General features: G+C 36.1%; 2 protein-coding genes and 1 pseudogene across 2 annotated transcripts; all 3 read left to right on the top strand.

Moving 5' to 3' along the window:
* The first annotated feature begins 365 nt into the window (after nt 1-365).
* On the top strand, nt 366-2,233 carry LOC133311315 (gibberellin-regulated protein 5-like). The gene is made up of 5 exons (XM_061512339.1): nt 366-434; nt 1,435-1,482; nt 1,555-1,569; nt 1,621-1,660; nt 2,052-2,233. The coding sequence occupies exons 1-5, from the start codon at nt 366-368 to the stop codon at nt 2,231-2,233; spliced, it is 354 nt and encodes a 117-aa protein (XP_061368323.1).
* A 5,743-nt stretch (nt 2,234-7,976) lies between these two features.
* On the top strand, nt 7,977-9,881 carry LOC133311314 (gibberellin-regulated protein 5-like). The gene is made up of 5 exons (XM_061512338.1): nt 7,977-8,045; nt 9,083-9,130; nt 9,203-9,217; nt 9,269-9,308; nt 9,700-9,881. The coding sequence occupies exons 1-5, from the start codon at nt 7,977-7,979 to the stop codon at nt 9,879-9,881; spliced, it is 354 nt and encodes a 117-aa protein (XP_061368322.1).
* A 1,354-nt stretch (nt 9,882-11,235) lies between these two features.
* LOC133311312 (uncharacterized) lies at nt 11,236-16,700 on the top strand (annotated as a pseudogene).

Here is a 16,700-nt window from a genome sequence, read left to right as displayed (position 1 = left end):
ATCAACCAAAAATAAATAAATAAATAAATAATACAAAATAATAATTCTCTTTGACGTGATTTAGAAGAGTAGATAAAAAAGAAGGATCCGATTGGCCATTTCAATGGGCAATTAATATTCAATTGTGTGGAATCCGCAATTGTCATAACAAAAAGGGTTGTACCTTTTCTTTAAAAATAAAAAAATAAAAAAATAGGATTGTACCTTTCCTATCCTAAAACGATGGTGAACATAACGCTACCTTTCATGTATAAATAGACACAATTCTTACCCAACTGCATATAATCACTTAACTCACTAGTTGTTTGAAAACCACACTTCACACAACTTTTCACTGTTTCTGTGAACAACTGCAACCGTAAGCAATGGCCAGAATACTAAGCATCGTTATGCTTTGCCTAGTTGCAATGCTGCTGCTTCATGTGGAGAGCCATGTAAGCCAACATAATTCTTATAGTTCTTTCCATCTCTCTCTCTCTCACACACACATTTTCTCGTGTCTTCTGCTTTGGAAGTTTTACTCTTTTTTCCATTTCTCTCATTTCATTTGATTTTCTTTGCCATCGAATTGAACATAACGAGTAATTTGATACGATTTTCAAGTTTATCTCATTAATCTATGGGAAAAACATATATTCTTTTAAAGGATATAACCTTACATCATTTAAGATCCTAACCGTTGATTTCCGTACATCAACGGTTATAATCTACTGGGTCGAACTTAATGGGCCAAATTTATTATTAATTAATTAACAATTTTAATCCAATAAATTATAACCGTTAATGGACGGAAATCAACGGTTAAGATCTAAAATAATACAAATTTATATCCTTTAAAATGACAAGATGTTATTCCCATAATCCTAATTTGCCATATTACCTACTTTTTTGAGTTTCCGTGTTAAAAAAAGAAAAAAGAAAAATGTACCCTCACTTTTTCTCACTTTTTATTGGTTCGAAGCTTAGATAATGTACATGATCTTTTTTTTTCATTTTTCGTTACTTTATACTTAAATACAACTTTTTATTTGATAATTTTATCGAATTGTAAACCATTTAGTACATTAGAAAGTGATATACAATATTTTGGAAATATTTCATTTTCACTTGGTTTAAACTTATCACTCATATCCATTGTGATTAAATAAGTTTATCATTTAACCTCTGTGATCGATCTTAGACTTGCACTTACAGTTATTATGGTTACAAAAATAATAGAAGTATTATTTTGTACTAATGAAGTTAAAGCAGTGCATTAGGTATAGAAAATAAATATTTCTTATTGGATTTCATATTCCTTTAAATACATCAAATTCATCAATCACAAGAATAAATTATTTACATGATTTCTTTCAATATGTAAAGGGTATGGCTTTAGTGTATATATACATATTACAGAAATGATTATACCATAATATTAATTGATGCTTTCAGGCTGAGATTGTTGTCTCTCCCATGGAGGCTTCAGCACCGCAGCCCATGGTATGGCTCTACATATATTCCATCCTATATTTGGACCATTTAACATTAAGCTAATTATTCGGCTCATTACAGTTTAAAACCTTCCAAGTCGTCAAATTGCATTTAATCTTGTATTAATTTCGTCTTTGTTTTATTGAGTTTCAGAATGGCACCACTGAAGGCAGTCTTCAACCAGAAGGTAAGAATTAAGTGCATTTATCTCATCTTAGTAAAACTATCAAAAGCTACAAAAAGAGATATTATTGAAAATGTTGTACAACTATCAAATCAAGCCATGATATAAGACACTAGATTGATTCCGAAGGAAATTGATTATCCACAAGTCAAATAATCAAGTTATACAGTTTCCTTGACTGCTACTGAAGTGGTTTTCGTCTAAGAGCTTAATCTTTTGGATATAAATTGTTCTTTACATGAAGCGAATCATTTTAACTAAAAAACCTAAATTGTTATGTGAAAACACATTAATGGTTTTATATCATAGTTCGCCACCAAGCCTTGATATGATTTTTCAAGTTTTGGTTGTTGAAATTAAAATGGTACACGTTGGTGCATGCATGAAATTGCAGAATGCGGTCCTCGTTGCGCATACAGATGCTCTAATACAGGACACAAGAAGCCATGCATGTTCTTCTGCCAAAAGTGCTGTGAAAAATGCTTGTGTGTGCCTCCTGGAACTTATGGCAACAAGGAGGTCTGCCCCTGCTATAATAACTGGAAGACCAAAAGGGGAGGACCCAAATGTCCCTGAAGCTTGAAAATTTCACAATCAAGTCTCAAGTTAGATTCATTATTGCAGCCACTAGATACCCATGTATAACCACAAACATTTAGTTTGCTTAGATTTAGTTATGTTTGTCTGTTCATTTTCATTCTTCCTCAAGGAATAAGAGAATTTACCCCTTCAAATTCCATGAAAGATGTAGGCATGACACAAGTAAGGCATACAACGCACTACTCTCCTGTTTTTAGATGAGGACAAGCCAACAATCTATTTTTATCCAAAAAAAAAAAAAAAAATCATATTATTGTCACAAAAAAAAAATCGAATTTCTGTTGTCATAGTCATGGAAACTATGATTCTCTGATTCTAATATTTAGTCATGCTCATGAACATCATAAGACTGCATTTTGTCATTTGTGTGCGAAGCAAATCATATCATATCATACAGCATTATGCATTCAGTTTTGGAAACCGAAATATTTGATAAAAGTAAGCATCCGTTTGAGCATGCATCATATAGGCATCCCTCAGGTACCAGGGAGAAGGAACCGTGGCTCAGTTCGCATAGGTCGCAGTTGGAATTCCCCTCTGTTCGGGCCAAATGGAATCTCCATTGTGTTAGCTAGTATGTGCACCTTTGTGCTATGAACATACAGTATTCTGGTGTTATATACGCATTCTGATTAGTATTCTGGCGTTATATACGCATTCTGATTATATTTTAGTTTCTGTTCGGAAATTTTGATGATGTGACTGTTTTGGAAATTCTGTATCTAGACTAATATTGTTGCACTATTGGTTTTTCTGCCACACTACTGAGATTTTTCTCACCCCTTTTGGGGCTCAATTTTTATAAATTGCAGGAAGACGTAGAAGCATTTGATGAAGTATTTGATTTGGTATAATCTGTTTGCATGCTGCTGTTTGGAAGTTTTGCTGTTTGTACGCTGTTCTTGATGGGATTGGATGTTGAGTATTTGTAGGTAATGTACTATTTTGGAAGACGGTCAAATGTTGGAAATGGGTCTTATGTTGCTCTATTTTGGATTTTCTTTATGTTGCCTGAAACTTATGTAATTTTGGTAGTTGATTTGCAAGAACCATTTCTGCTGTATTAAAATTCGGATTTTCACTCAGATTTTTCGAGCACTTTGCGAGTTCTGTTTCTGGGGCTACAGACCTCCGAATGACATATAATTTATATGTACGTAAAGTCCCAGATGTCTATTTTTCCCGGTGTCAAAGAAAATCTTTAAAAACTGTTGAGCTTGATTTTATATGATTTTTGCAATACAGACAGGTTTTCTGGAAAAATTATAATTTCAGCCAGCAATGTGTTTTATAAAATTTTCTGCTGTCCTTTTGTGGAACTCGATTTCAATACAAGATTTTTAGTTGTGGCTTTGAAATGCATATTCTTATGGAATATGTGACGTTGCAACTCTAATCAGTTTAGCAGGCATCCCCTTTGGATGCATACAGGGGAGGGTGTCACAAAAAATGGTATCGGAGCATGAATGATAGTGGCTGAAATCCTGATGAATTATCAACTAGCTGGTCAATGTTCGGCATCGGGTACGAGTCCTTTAGGAAGACCTTATTGAGGTCAATGTAGTTCACGCAAAATCTCCACTTCCCGCTCGGTTTCTTCACCATTACGACGTTGGACAACCAAGTGGTGTATTGTATTTCTCTAATGAAGTCGGCTTCTAGCATCTCGTCCACGTGTTCGTTCAAAGGCTGACGTCGGTCAGGACCTATTTTCCTCTTCTTTTGGCACACTGGTTTCGACCCGGGGTACATAGAAAGCTTGCGACAGCAAAAAGTCGGATCTATTCCCGGGATCTCGAAAGCCTTCCATGCGAACACATCAGGGTTTTCGTTCAGAAAGGAGACCAGCTCCTTTTTGGTCTCGGCTTCAAGGGCCTTTCCCACCTTGGTGTGTCCTTTACCGTCCTCCGCAATGCTGACGTTTTCCAGCTTTCCTTGGGGTTCTGGACGAGGTGCTTGGAGCTCCTCCCTCATGTCCAATTCGATCAAGGTTACCTCGTTTCCACATGGGTATACCGACTGGTCTCTGGTGGAGGCTTTACCTCTATTTTTGAGCAGAGGGGGAGATGATGGACCTCCGTGATTGATCCTTAGAGTCTCATAGTAGCACTCCCTGGATTCTTTCTGATCTCCTTTTATGGTGATGACCTCATTCTTTGCCCCCGGCATCTTCAGTGCTTGATGCTTGGTGGAGATTAACATGTCCCAGTCGTGGATTGTAGGTCGGCCAATGATCACGTTGTAGGAAGAAGAAGCGTCTACTACGACAAACTGAACCCTTCCAGCTCGAAATGTGTCCTTCGTTCCTAAGGTCAGCTTCAAGTCTATATAGCCCTTTGGAGGGGATGGCTCTCTGTTGAACCCAATCAGATCGGTGGCACATGGTTTCAGGTCTTTTTCATCCGAGTTCATCCTTTGGAAAGCGTTCCAAAAAAGTATGTCCACCGAGCTTCCGTGATCAATGAAGATTCTCTTAACCCGGCAGTTAACTAGCACCCCGGTGATCACCAGACCATCGGTGTGTCCAGGTACGACCATTTCTAGGTCTTCTTGAGTAAAGAACAATATTGGGGGAGCAGGATTGCTGGCTTTCCCTTTGAAGGTCGGCCTATCTCTTACCGACATGACCTCTTTAAGGTACTTTATTCTTTCATTTGCTGTGTTGCCTCCTCCACCCAGAGCTCCGCTTATCACGTTGCACTCAAATTCAGCTTCTTGGAATTCCTCGTCTTTATCTTCGACCTTTTTGCTCTTCGAAGGGCAGTCTTGTTCCTGATCTTTCCTATCCTCTCTCTTCGGGCTGCGACTTCTGCTCCGGCTTCTTTGCCTTCGCTTACTATTCTTCTTACCCTGAGTTCGGATAATGTATTGCTTCAATTTCCCCTCTCTGACATGTTTCTCAAAAGCATCTCGGAGATCCCAGTAGTCATCCGTGGTGTGACCATTCTGATCATGGAAAGCACAGTATTTATTCCTATCCAATCCGCTCTTACTCTTGAGGGGTCGAGGTCTTTCGACGTTGCGCATTTCAGTCTGAGCCACTTCTTTCCATATCCGAGATCTGGACATGTTTAATGGCGTGTAAGTGTCATATTTGGTCCTTGGAGATCGTTCATCCGATCTTTTGTCATGGGAGTCGTTTCCTTTATTCGACCCCCGCTGATCCCCGGTCTTTATTTTTCTTGCTTGGGCTCCGGCGATTAGGGCTTCGTCCTCTGGACTCCCCATAAGCCTTCTGCATGTCTTCAACGTCAATGTATTTGTCCGACCTACGTCGAAACTCCTCCAGATCGTTGACCGGGTTCTTATGGATTGACTTTGCGAGTGGGGAATCGCCATCTAATCCTGAGATGATCAAATGCAGGTGTACTGGCTCAGTTAGATTTCGAACCTTAAGGGCGGCATCTTTAAATCTATCGAGGTATTTCCTCAATAATTCATTCTCCTTTTGCAGGATTCTTCCCAAGGCATAGGCCGGCATTGGATGTGCCTTACTCGTTGCAAAATTCAGACATAAAGTTCGAGCCAGGTCCTGGAACGAGTCGATCGAGTTCCTGGGGAGCCTGGTTATCCACGCCATTGCCTGACCTGTCAATGTGGTCGCGAAGATTCTGGCCTTAATAGGTCTAGTTATCCTGTTGAACAACATCTCGGTCTTGAAAGCCTCTAAGTGGGCATCCGGGTCCTGACTTCCGTCATACGGAGGTATCCTAGCACTTTTGAATCTCCGCGGAATTGCCAAGTTCATGAGCCTTTCAGTGAATGGACTATCATTAGCCTCCTCATCATGGAGATAATTATCTCCTTGGTTGTTGATTGGTCCTCCGCCTTCTTGGTGGTTGCCGTGACGAAGATTCTGCACAGTCTTGGTTGCCGCGGCCCGCCAGTTTCGACCTGACCTGCTCCTCCAGCTCGGCCTTCGGTGTTTTGGTTTCGTATCTCAGCCTTCAATGCCTCCATCCTCTGGGCATCTAACCTTTGTTGAGCCAAGAATCTGTTTTCCATCTCTTGCATCCTTTGAAGGATTGCATTCATGGCTCTAGTGGTTACATCTCCTGGCTGATCATTCTGTGGAGGTGGGCGCGTTGTCTCCACCGTCGCGTTGGTCTGGGTTCTTAAGGGCGGCACCTGCGTGCTGACCTCTCCGACCTGGACCTCCACCAACACAGGAGACACTGTTGATTGGAGATGTTCCAGCGCAGACAGGTGTGGCGGGGGTTGGGCAGTGCTGGACGTCGAACGGGTGTTCGTCATCGTGGAATGGGAATCGAAATTTATCGTTTCCCACAGACGGCGCCAATGTTCGGTCCTGGAAAGACCGTATTGCTATACCGTATGGTATGAGCTCAGAGATACTATATAATCAGGTATATACTAGGCTTATAGCCGATGTCCCAATCACTGCGCACAAGCAATAAGCTTATAGGCAAGATGTGGGTGTGTGCACAGTGTTGGCAGTAATAGTAAAATAGGTTCAAAGTGTGTACCTAGGGTTTTTAGACTCTTATTTATAAAGATTACCTTCCTAGGCTTGGGCCCTAGAGATCTCCCAGTTGCATTAGGGTTCAACTCCCTTTCTGTTGGCATAAGGTCTTTATCTTGAATATTTGACCGTTGGATGTTGTTAGGATAATTATATATTTATCCTTTAGTAGATTCTTAGGTGAATAGTTGGGATATGATTTATATCATAACAGTACCCAAAATAAATAAATTAATCTCCATTATTTATCTCATAATAAGAAGTATTTATGCTATTTTAATCGAATTTATTTCCATTATGAAGAAATTCTATATACCAAACAGAAACAATGGAATGATTTGACCGTTTCCAAACCTACTTAACTACAGATTGGGAATAGTCATTCCACTTAATTATGTTTCCGCTCCTATTTTACAGCCATTTCATACACCACGTGTCATTGATATTTTAATTCACAAAACACAATTATTTATTTATTTATTTTTTACCTTGCGTAAAAAAATTATATTTTACTTTTCGGGCTTAACCAAATATTTTTTTGTAAAAATTTGTAAGGTTTAAAGAAGTATAGAACTAAAAACTAAGTATAGTTTTAAAAATAAGCGAAGATCAGTTTGTTACAATTATTTAAACGTCAAGGTTCATTTAACAAAATCCAAATCTTTCATTCCAAACCATGCACAAAATTTCGAACATCCTTCCTATATATATATATGGTGATTTTTATTTTTATTTTTGGATACTATATGTTGATTTTTCCGTGTGCACATACTTCTCGGATAAACTATAGGTTTGTTAGTAAGTGTGCTTAAGATCCCATTTGACCGGCTATGTATTTTCTATGCTTACCAGATTTTTCATATTCGTTTGTTATCAACCAAAAATAAATAAATAAATAAATAATAAAAAATAATAATTCTCTTTGACGTGATTTAGAAGAGTAGATAAAAAAGAAGGATCCGATTGGCCATTTCAATGGGCAATTAATATTCAATTGTGTGGAATCCGCAATTGTCATAACAAAAAGGATTGTACCTTTTCTTTAAAAATAAAAAAATAAAAAATAGGATTGTACCTTTCCTATCCTAAAACGATGGTGAACATAACGCTACCTTTCATGTATAAATAGACACAATTCTTACCCAACTGCATATAATCACTTAACTCACTAGTTGTTTGAAAACCACACTTCACACAACTTTTCACTGTTTCTGTGAACAACTGCAACCGTAAGCAATGGCCAGAATACTAAGCATCGTTATGCTTTGCCTAGTTGCAATGCTGCTGCTTCATGTGGAGAGCCATGTAAGCCAACATAATTCTTATAGTTCTTTCCATCTCTCTCTCTCTCTCACACACACACATTTTCTCATATCTTCTGCTTTGGAAGTTTTACTCTATTTTCCGTTTCTCTCATTTCATTTGATTTTCTTTGCCATCGAATTGAACATAACGAGTAATTTGATACGATTTTCAAGTTTATCTCATTAATCTATGGGAAAAACATATATTCTTTTAAAGGATATAACCTTACATCATTTTAGATCCTAACCGTTGATTTCCGTCCATCAACGGTTATAATCTACTGGGTCAAACTTAATGGGCCAAATTTATTAATAATTAATTAACAATTTTGATCCAATAAATTATAACCGTTAATGGACGGAAATCCACGGTTAAGATCTAAAATGATATAAGTTTATATCCTTTAAAATGACAAGATGTTATTCCCATAATCCTAATTTGCCATATTACCTACTTTTTTGAGTTTCCGTGCTAAAAAAAGAAAAAAGAAAAATGTACCCTCACTTTTTCTCACTTTTTATTGGTTCGAAGCGTAGATAATGTACATAATCTGCTTTTCAAAAAAAAAAAAAAATGTACATAATCTTTTTTTTCATTTTTCGTTACTTTATACTTAAATACAACTTTTTATTTGATAAATTTATCGAATTGTAAACCATTTAGTACATTAGAAAGTGATATACAATATTTTGGAAATATTTCATTTTCACTTGGTTTAAACTTATCACTCATATCCATTGTGATTAAATAAGTTTATCATTTAACCTCTGTGATCGATCTTAGACTTGCACTTACAGTTATTATGGTTACAAAAATAATAGAAGTATTATTTTGTACTAATGAAGTTAAAGCAGTGCATTAGGTATAGAAAATAAATATTTCTTATTGGATTTCATATTCCTTTAAATACATCAAATTCATCAATCACAAGAATAAATTATTTACATGATTTCTTTCAATATGTAAAGGGTATGGCTTTAGTGTATATATACAGATTACAGAAATGATTATACCATAATATTAATTGATGCTTTCAGGCTGAGATTGTTGTCTCTCCCATGGAGGCTTCAGCACCGCAGCCCATGGTATGGCTCTACATATATTCCATTCTATATTTGGGCCATTTAACATTAAGCTAATTATTCGGCTCATTACAGTTTAAAACCTTCCAAGTCGTCAAATTGCATTTAATCTTGTATTAATTTCGTCTTTGTTTTATTGAGTTTCAGAATGGCACCACTGAAGGCAGTCTTCAACCAGAAGGTAAGAATTAAGTGCATTTATCTCATCTTAGTAAAACTATCAAAAGCTACAAAAAGAGATATTATTGAAAATGTTGTACAACTATCAAATCAAGCCATGATATAAGACACTAGATTGATTCCGAAGGAAATTGATTATCCACAAGTCAAATAATCAAGTTATACAGTTTCCTTGACTGCTACTGAAGTGGTTTTCGTCTAAGAGCTTAATCTTTTGGATAGAAATTGTTCTTTACATGAAGCGAATCATTTTAACTAAAAAACCTAAGTTGTTATGTGAAAACACATTAATGGTTTTATATCATAGTTCGCCACCAAGCCTTGATATGATTTTTCAAGTTTTTGTTGTTGAAATTAAAATGGTACACGTTGGTGCATGCATGAAATTGCAGAATGCGGTCCTCGTTGCGCATACAGATGCTCTAATACAGGACACAAGAAGCCATGCATGTTCTTCTGCCAAAAGTGCTGTGAAAAATGCTTGTGTGTGCCTCCTGGAACTTATGGCAACAAGGAGGTCTGCCCCTGCTATAATAACTGGAAGACCAAAAGGGGAGGACCCAAATGTCCCTGAAGCTTGAAAATTTCACAATCAAGTCTCAAGTTAGATTCATTATTGCAGCCACTAGATACCCATGTATAACCACAAACATTTAGTTTGCTTAGATTTAGTTATGTTTGTCTGTGTTCATTTTCATTCTTCCTCAAGGAATAAGAGAATTTACCCCTTCAAATTCCATGAAAGATGTAGGCATGACACAAGTAAGGCATACAACGCTCTACTCTCCTTTTTTTAGATGAGGACAAGCCAACAATCTATTTTTATCCAAAAAAAATAAAAATAAAAATCATATTATTGTCACAAACAAATGTTAAATTTGGTGAATCAATCTTCGTTGGCTTAAATATACGCAGTTAAATACAAATGAACTTTATCTTTATTCTAACAATTTAAATTAAATTCGACAAAAAGTTCCTTGTTGGCCAGACCTCGCCGTTACATCCTCATGTGTCGATCGGTCAAGTTAACTCTGAGCCTAAACCAGGATTATTTAATTTGGAAAAATATTGGAAAATTTCGTTTGTTAAGATAAATTGATCTTTAAAATGAGAATGAATTCCGAAGAATCTTTGGTTAAGATAATTGGTATTTAAAAAGAGAATGAAAATTCGAAAGACAATCACGAATAGGGAATGTATTAGCACATGAAGAGAATAGTTAGCCCTTTATTAACTATGTAAATTATTAATGTTTTAAAATTATTTATTTTGCTTTATGAGGAGGGTTATATTCATTTTTTATTTCTTGTTTTTAAGAAAAATAAATCATAAAGAAAAGGGAATGATTACAATCACAATAACTTTAAGTTTAACACAACATAACATTGTCTAAGCGAAAAAAAAAAAACGAAACACAATTTTTTTTATCATTTCATATTACCATGAACTGAAGTTGGCAAATAATAATGCATTAAACATTACAAGCAATAGTAAAAAAAAAAAAGAGAGTAAAGCCTCTTTTGGTCTTGAAAAAAAATACGGTTCCCACTTTAGTCCCTTACAAAAAAAAAATATAGTCCCGAGATCCCTAAGAAATTCAAAGTGAACCCATTTAGTTGAAATAGTGATCTCTCACAAATTCAAAAAAGACCCACATTAGTCCCTCAAAAGGACTAAATGGGTCCACTTAGAATTTCATAGGGACCAGACGACTCATTTTTTTTTGTAAGGAACTAAAGTAAGAGTCGTATTTTTTGTTAGGGACCCAAAAGAGACTTTACTCTAAAAATAATGTTGATTAACTTATTTTTTTTATTAAAAAACTTCACTAAGAAGTGATCAGGAATTTTCCCTTTGAACTTCAATATTCACTAAAAAGTGATCAACGAATCATCCAGCCACCTGACTGGAACTTACCTTTTGAACTAATGTACAATGCACGTGATCTGGCCATTGGGGTTGTTCTCGGACAAAGGAAGGAAAAGTTATTCCGCAGGATTTACTACGCTAGTAAAACACTAAATGAGGCTCAAGTGAATTACACAGTCACTGAGAAGGAACTACTAGCTGTAGTAGATGCTTGTGAGAAGTTCCGACCATATATCCTGGGCTCCCAAGTCATGGTCCACATTGATCACGCTGCACTCAAGTATTTGTTCGCGAAGAAAGATGCTAAACCTCGTTGGATAAGATGGGTTTTGTAACACCCCGTGTTAACCCGGTTTATTAACATGTCATCGTATTAAGCCACGCTTAATTTAAAAATGCGGAATATCTTTTTCTTTTCAATTATGACGTCATTATACTTAGCCAAGTTGATTACTTAATCGTTTTCATAAAAACATTGCCTGTATGTAAATTGCAAAAGACAGCTAACTGAAATACCTCATAGATAAATAAGTGAGTATCTAAGTCCCGGATCTAGAACACGTACTCCGGACGATATCCTGATACATTAATACTTAAAACTCGAAACTAAAAGCATAAGGTCAAGTCAATGTGGCATGGACAATCCCCATGCTCACTAAATGAGGCAACAACGCCCAACAACAGTCTCAACAACAGCAACATAAACATAGCTAATCACAGAATAATTGCAGACATAATCCAGCATCCAATATAATCAGCATAACAGCATATAAATCAACTAAGCTCCACCCTCCTGCCGCTAGAGCATCAGCCCCCATATTACCTGAACCTGAAATAAGCGTCCCCAAACGTGGGGTGAGATCTCTAAACAAGAAATCCCAGTAAGACAAGGGGTCGTCAAGGATCTTCCACCCAAGCTCACTTACATGTGCAATATAAGTTCAAAAGGCAGTTTAACAGTAGAAGTTCTCAAAATAGTGCAATGCAGCATATAATCATGTCATGTGTGTTATAACTATTCTACTGATCAGAGAAGTGTAGGAATCCATCTAAACCCACACGGTACTAGCCATTGCTGCACCCACCCACATGACCACCTCTTGGCCTCCTGTAGGCGTAACACCACATACATATCATAAGCAATTGCACTTAACAGCTCATTAGCATTTCTGTAAAACAATACATGAAAACACATCATGCATACAACCATCCCCCTATGGGAAATGGTGGAACCAACAATGGCTAAGCCCAGGACACGAAAGCTTACCTTGCAAGCTAACAATCCAAGCCAAGAGCTCAACCAATGCTCAAAGTCCAAACACAGCAGAATCACAATCTGATTTGGACCAGCAATCATATCAATAAACATAGCTCATAAGCATAAACATAAAGACGACGTTTCTCTTTTACATTTTACTTCTTAAGGCTTCTCACAAAGCCACAAGCCCTTAATCCCTTGATTCTGATTTACTTAATCATTACAGAAGTTCAACTTTATCAATCTAGCTAGGGTCCACAAGCCCATAGATCAGTTCTGTATGAACAGTAAGCTACTGTTCCTCGAAAACCCAGAATATCCGGATATGTGTCGGGGGCATATCCGGATATCAATATCTGGATATCACAGAACCCCATATCCGGATATCAATATCCGGATATCACAAGACCCCATATCCGGATATCAATATCCGGATATTTCGCGACAGAATGCAGTTTCTGCATTTCGCGAGATATCACTCCCAAGGTTGGGTTGTTAACCCATTCCAACGTTAAAGCATGCATTTTTATCCTCTTTTAAGTTCATATATCAGTTGGTTACTTGTTTAACTCATTAAACATTACAAAACTCCACTTTTACCTATTAAAACACATGATCAAGGGTGGTAACCATGGTTGTTAAACTCGCGTGTTTACTCGTGGAATCGGACGAGTTTACGCTTCAGCAGCAGTGTTACGAGTCACATTATTCAATTACTCGCTTTTGGTCCTCAAATGGCAGAAACGTCGAGTTTCTTGACAAACTCGTATAATCGTACGAGTTAAACGTTTTCATCAGAAAAAAAAAACCATTACCCGAATATTTGACCCGGAAAGGAGTGAGTATAAATGGGTTTTTTTAGCTAAAAAAAAACCTAGATCCTGAGCCACCATCGTGGGAGAGAAACTTGCGACTGACGAAGACCTTCAAGCCACCGTCTTCTCCGCGTGAGTGAAGCTTCTATGCGTGCTTCGTCGTCTTGCTGAGTGAAGCTTCTCCGCATTCTTCGAGCAACCGTCTTCTGCTTCGCCGTCGTGCTTCAAGCCACCGTCATCGGTCGTCCCTCACCACCGGTTAGTGCTCTCTGGTCTGCGTTTGCCTCTGTCTCGATCTCTTCTTTTTTTCATTTTTTTTGTCTCGTCGCCTCTGTCTCATCTCATCTATTCTACCGTCTTGTTTTACTTTTTTTTTATTAATCATTTTATTTTATTTTATAAGACAAAATCATTTTATTTTATTTTATAAAACAAAATCATTTTATTTTATTTTATAAAACAAAAACAGTTTATTTTATTTATAAAACAAAATCATTTTTTTTATTTTATAAAACAAAATCATTTTATTTTATTTTATAAAACAAAATAAATTTATTTTATTTTATTTTATAGAACAAAATCAGTTTATTTTATTTTATAAAAAAAAATCAATTTATTTTATTTTATAAAACAAAATCAATTTATTTTATTTTATAAAACAAAATCAGTTTTTTTATTTTATAAAACAAAACCAGTTTATTTTATTTTATTTGATAAACCGTAAACTAAATTAAACCAAATCAGATTTGTTTTTTTTTTTTTTTGAGTATCCAAACCAAATCAGATTTATTTGAAAAAACAAATTAAATTTTTTTTCACTTGAATTGCCTCTGTTTGATTTTATATTCAAAGAAAAAAAATTAATTGTATTAAAATTAGTCTAAGTTAATTTCACTTGAATTGTGGTAAGTTTTTTTTGTCCTCTTAATTTTTGCTTGACGCTGGTCCAATTAAATTGTGGTTAATTTTTATTATTTGTTGTGAATTTGAATGTTGTATATTTTTAGAAAATGTCTTCAAGTGGTGTTAATAGTACTACTGCATATGGAAGTGGAGGAACAACAACTTCTAAAAAAATTCCTAAGAATGCTCTTGGAAGTAAGAATGATGTTGCATGGAGGTATGGATTTGTAGTGGATGGAAATGCAAAAAAAATTAAATGCAAGTTTTGTACAAAGGGTACTAACTGGAGGAGTTTATAGACTGAAACATCATTTGGTTGGGACTAAAAGAGATGTGATAGCTTGCCCATCTGTTCCTGATGATGTGAAGAAACAAATGTGGGATATTGTGTTCTTGTTGCAAAATAAGAAATCAAGTAGTCAGTCTCAAAATGAATGTGAAATACTTGGAAAAAAAAAGAAAAGGGGAAGAAGATGAAAGCTCTCAATCTCAATCTCAAGTTCCAAATATTTTCAAGAGAAAAGGAGTGAGTACTAAATCCACCATCAATTGTTTATTTAAGAAGGATTTGAGAGAGTCGGCATGTTCAAAAATTGCTAAATTTTTTTATGCCAATGCTATACCATTTAATGTTGTGAAGAGTGATGAATTTCAAGAGATGTTTGATGATGTTATACGACATGGTCATGGATTTAAACCTCCATCCTACCATGAAATCAGAGAAAAATATTTGAAGCAACATGTGCAGTTGACAATGACTGATATGGAGAAACATACAGTTTTTTGGAAGAAAACAGGTTGCACAATAATGACTGATGGTTGGACTGATCAAAGGAGGAGGACATTAATCAACTTCTTGGTCAATAGCCCCAAAGGAACAGTTATTTTTTGAAGTCTATTGATGCCTCTCATATATCAAAAACCGCTGAAGCCATTGTTGCTATGCTTGAAGAAATTATTAAAAGGGTGGAAGAAGAAAATGTTATTCAAGTTGTGTCTGACAATGCTGCCAATTACAAAGCTGCTGGAAGGTTGTTGATGGAAAAAAGATTACATTTGTATTGGACACCTTGTGCCGCTCACTGCATTGATTTGATGTTGGAAGATCTTGAGGGCATACCAATGCATAAAGATACCATTGCAAAGGGGAGAAAAATTACTACTTATATATATTCAAGGACTTCCTTAATTTGTTTATTACAATATTTTACAAAAGGAAAGGATTTGGTGAGGCCAGGCATGACTCGCTTTGCCACATCATATCTGACCTTGGGTTGCCTAGGTGAAAACAGGGGACCATAGCAAAGAATGTTCACTTCAGAGAAATGGCAGTCTAGCCAGTGTGCAAAATCAAAGGATGAGAAATATATTGAGGATGTGGTTATAGACAAGAAGTTTTGGAAGAACCTTGTCAATTGCTTGAGGGGTGCTTTTCCGTTAATCAAAGTCTTCATATGGTTGATTCTGATGAAAAACCAGCCATGGGATACATTTATGAAGCAATGGATAAAGTAAAAGAAACTATTCCAAGCGATCTCAGAGGCGTCGAAAGCAGGTAATTATGATTTTAAAGCAAAAGAACCTTGTAATTTGTAGCCTTTGTTTTAAAACTAACTCAATTTGTTCCCACCTTAGATATATGCCTATATGGACAATCATTGATAGTAGATGGGATCGACAACTCCATAGACCTTTGCATGCTGCAGGCTATTACCTTAATCCTCAACTTCATTATGGTCTTGATTTTAAAGCTGATTTTGAAGTTATGCATGGAGTATATCAGTGTTTGGATAGGATGACAACAAGTATTGAAGAAAGAAATCACATTGATAAGCAAATTGAAATTTTCAAGCTGCAAGAAGATTTTTTTGGTAGTTCAATAGCTCAAGAAGGCTTGAAATTAAAGACTCCAGCACAATGGTGGGAATCTTATGGATTTCAGCATCCAGAGTTACAAAGATTTTCCATTCGTATATTAAGCTTGACATGCAGTTCGTCTGGGTGTGAGCGTAACTGGAGTGCTTTTGAGATGGTAAATGATTTGTTTTTTATAGTTAAAATTTAAAATCACTACCTATTACTTGCTAATTGCTATATATTCATTGGGTTTGTATTTGTTTAGGTCCATACCAAGAAAAGAAATCGCCTGAAACAGAAGAAAATGAATGATCTTGTATATGTGATGGCCAATTTAAAATTGGCCAAGAAGAGGGAACGCAAAAAAAGTGTTGGGCAAGAGCATGAATTTTATAGCATAGATGATCTTTCATCTGATTATGAATGGATTGTGGAAAATGAGGGAAGTCCATCCAACATTGAAGATATAGATGATTTGGATATTCCTGAATTTAACTTAGATGCTACAGATGAAGATGCTTTGATGATACCTGAAGATGATGGTGGTTCTGAACTTGGTGGGGAAGGTGGAGAAGACATCATGCAACATTGTTTTGGTGATGAAGATGAAGATGATGATGAAGAAAATAATGAAGATGGTGATGAAGATGATGGGATGGAGGATGATTATGACATTCCATCATTCCATTGA

The sequence above is a fragment of the Gastrolobium bilobum genome, unplaced genomic scaffold (genome assembly GCF_033153095.1).
Source record: "Gastrolobium bilobum isolate Gb01-03AN ecotype WA unplaced genomic scaffold, APGP_CSIRO_Gbil_v1 utg43970, whole genome shotgun sequence".
Taxonomy (NCBI): Eukaryota; Viridiplantae; Streptophyta; class Magnoliopsida; order Fabales; family Fabaceae; genus Gastrolobium; species Gastrolobium bilobum.
The sequence above is the reverse complement of the archived record's forward strand: the minus strand, read 5'-3'. Positions and strand labels throughout refer to the sequence as shown.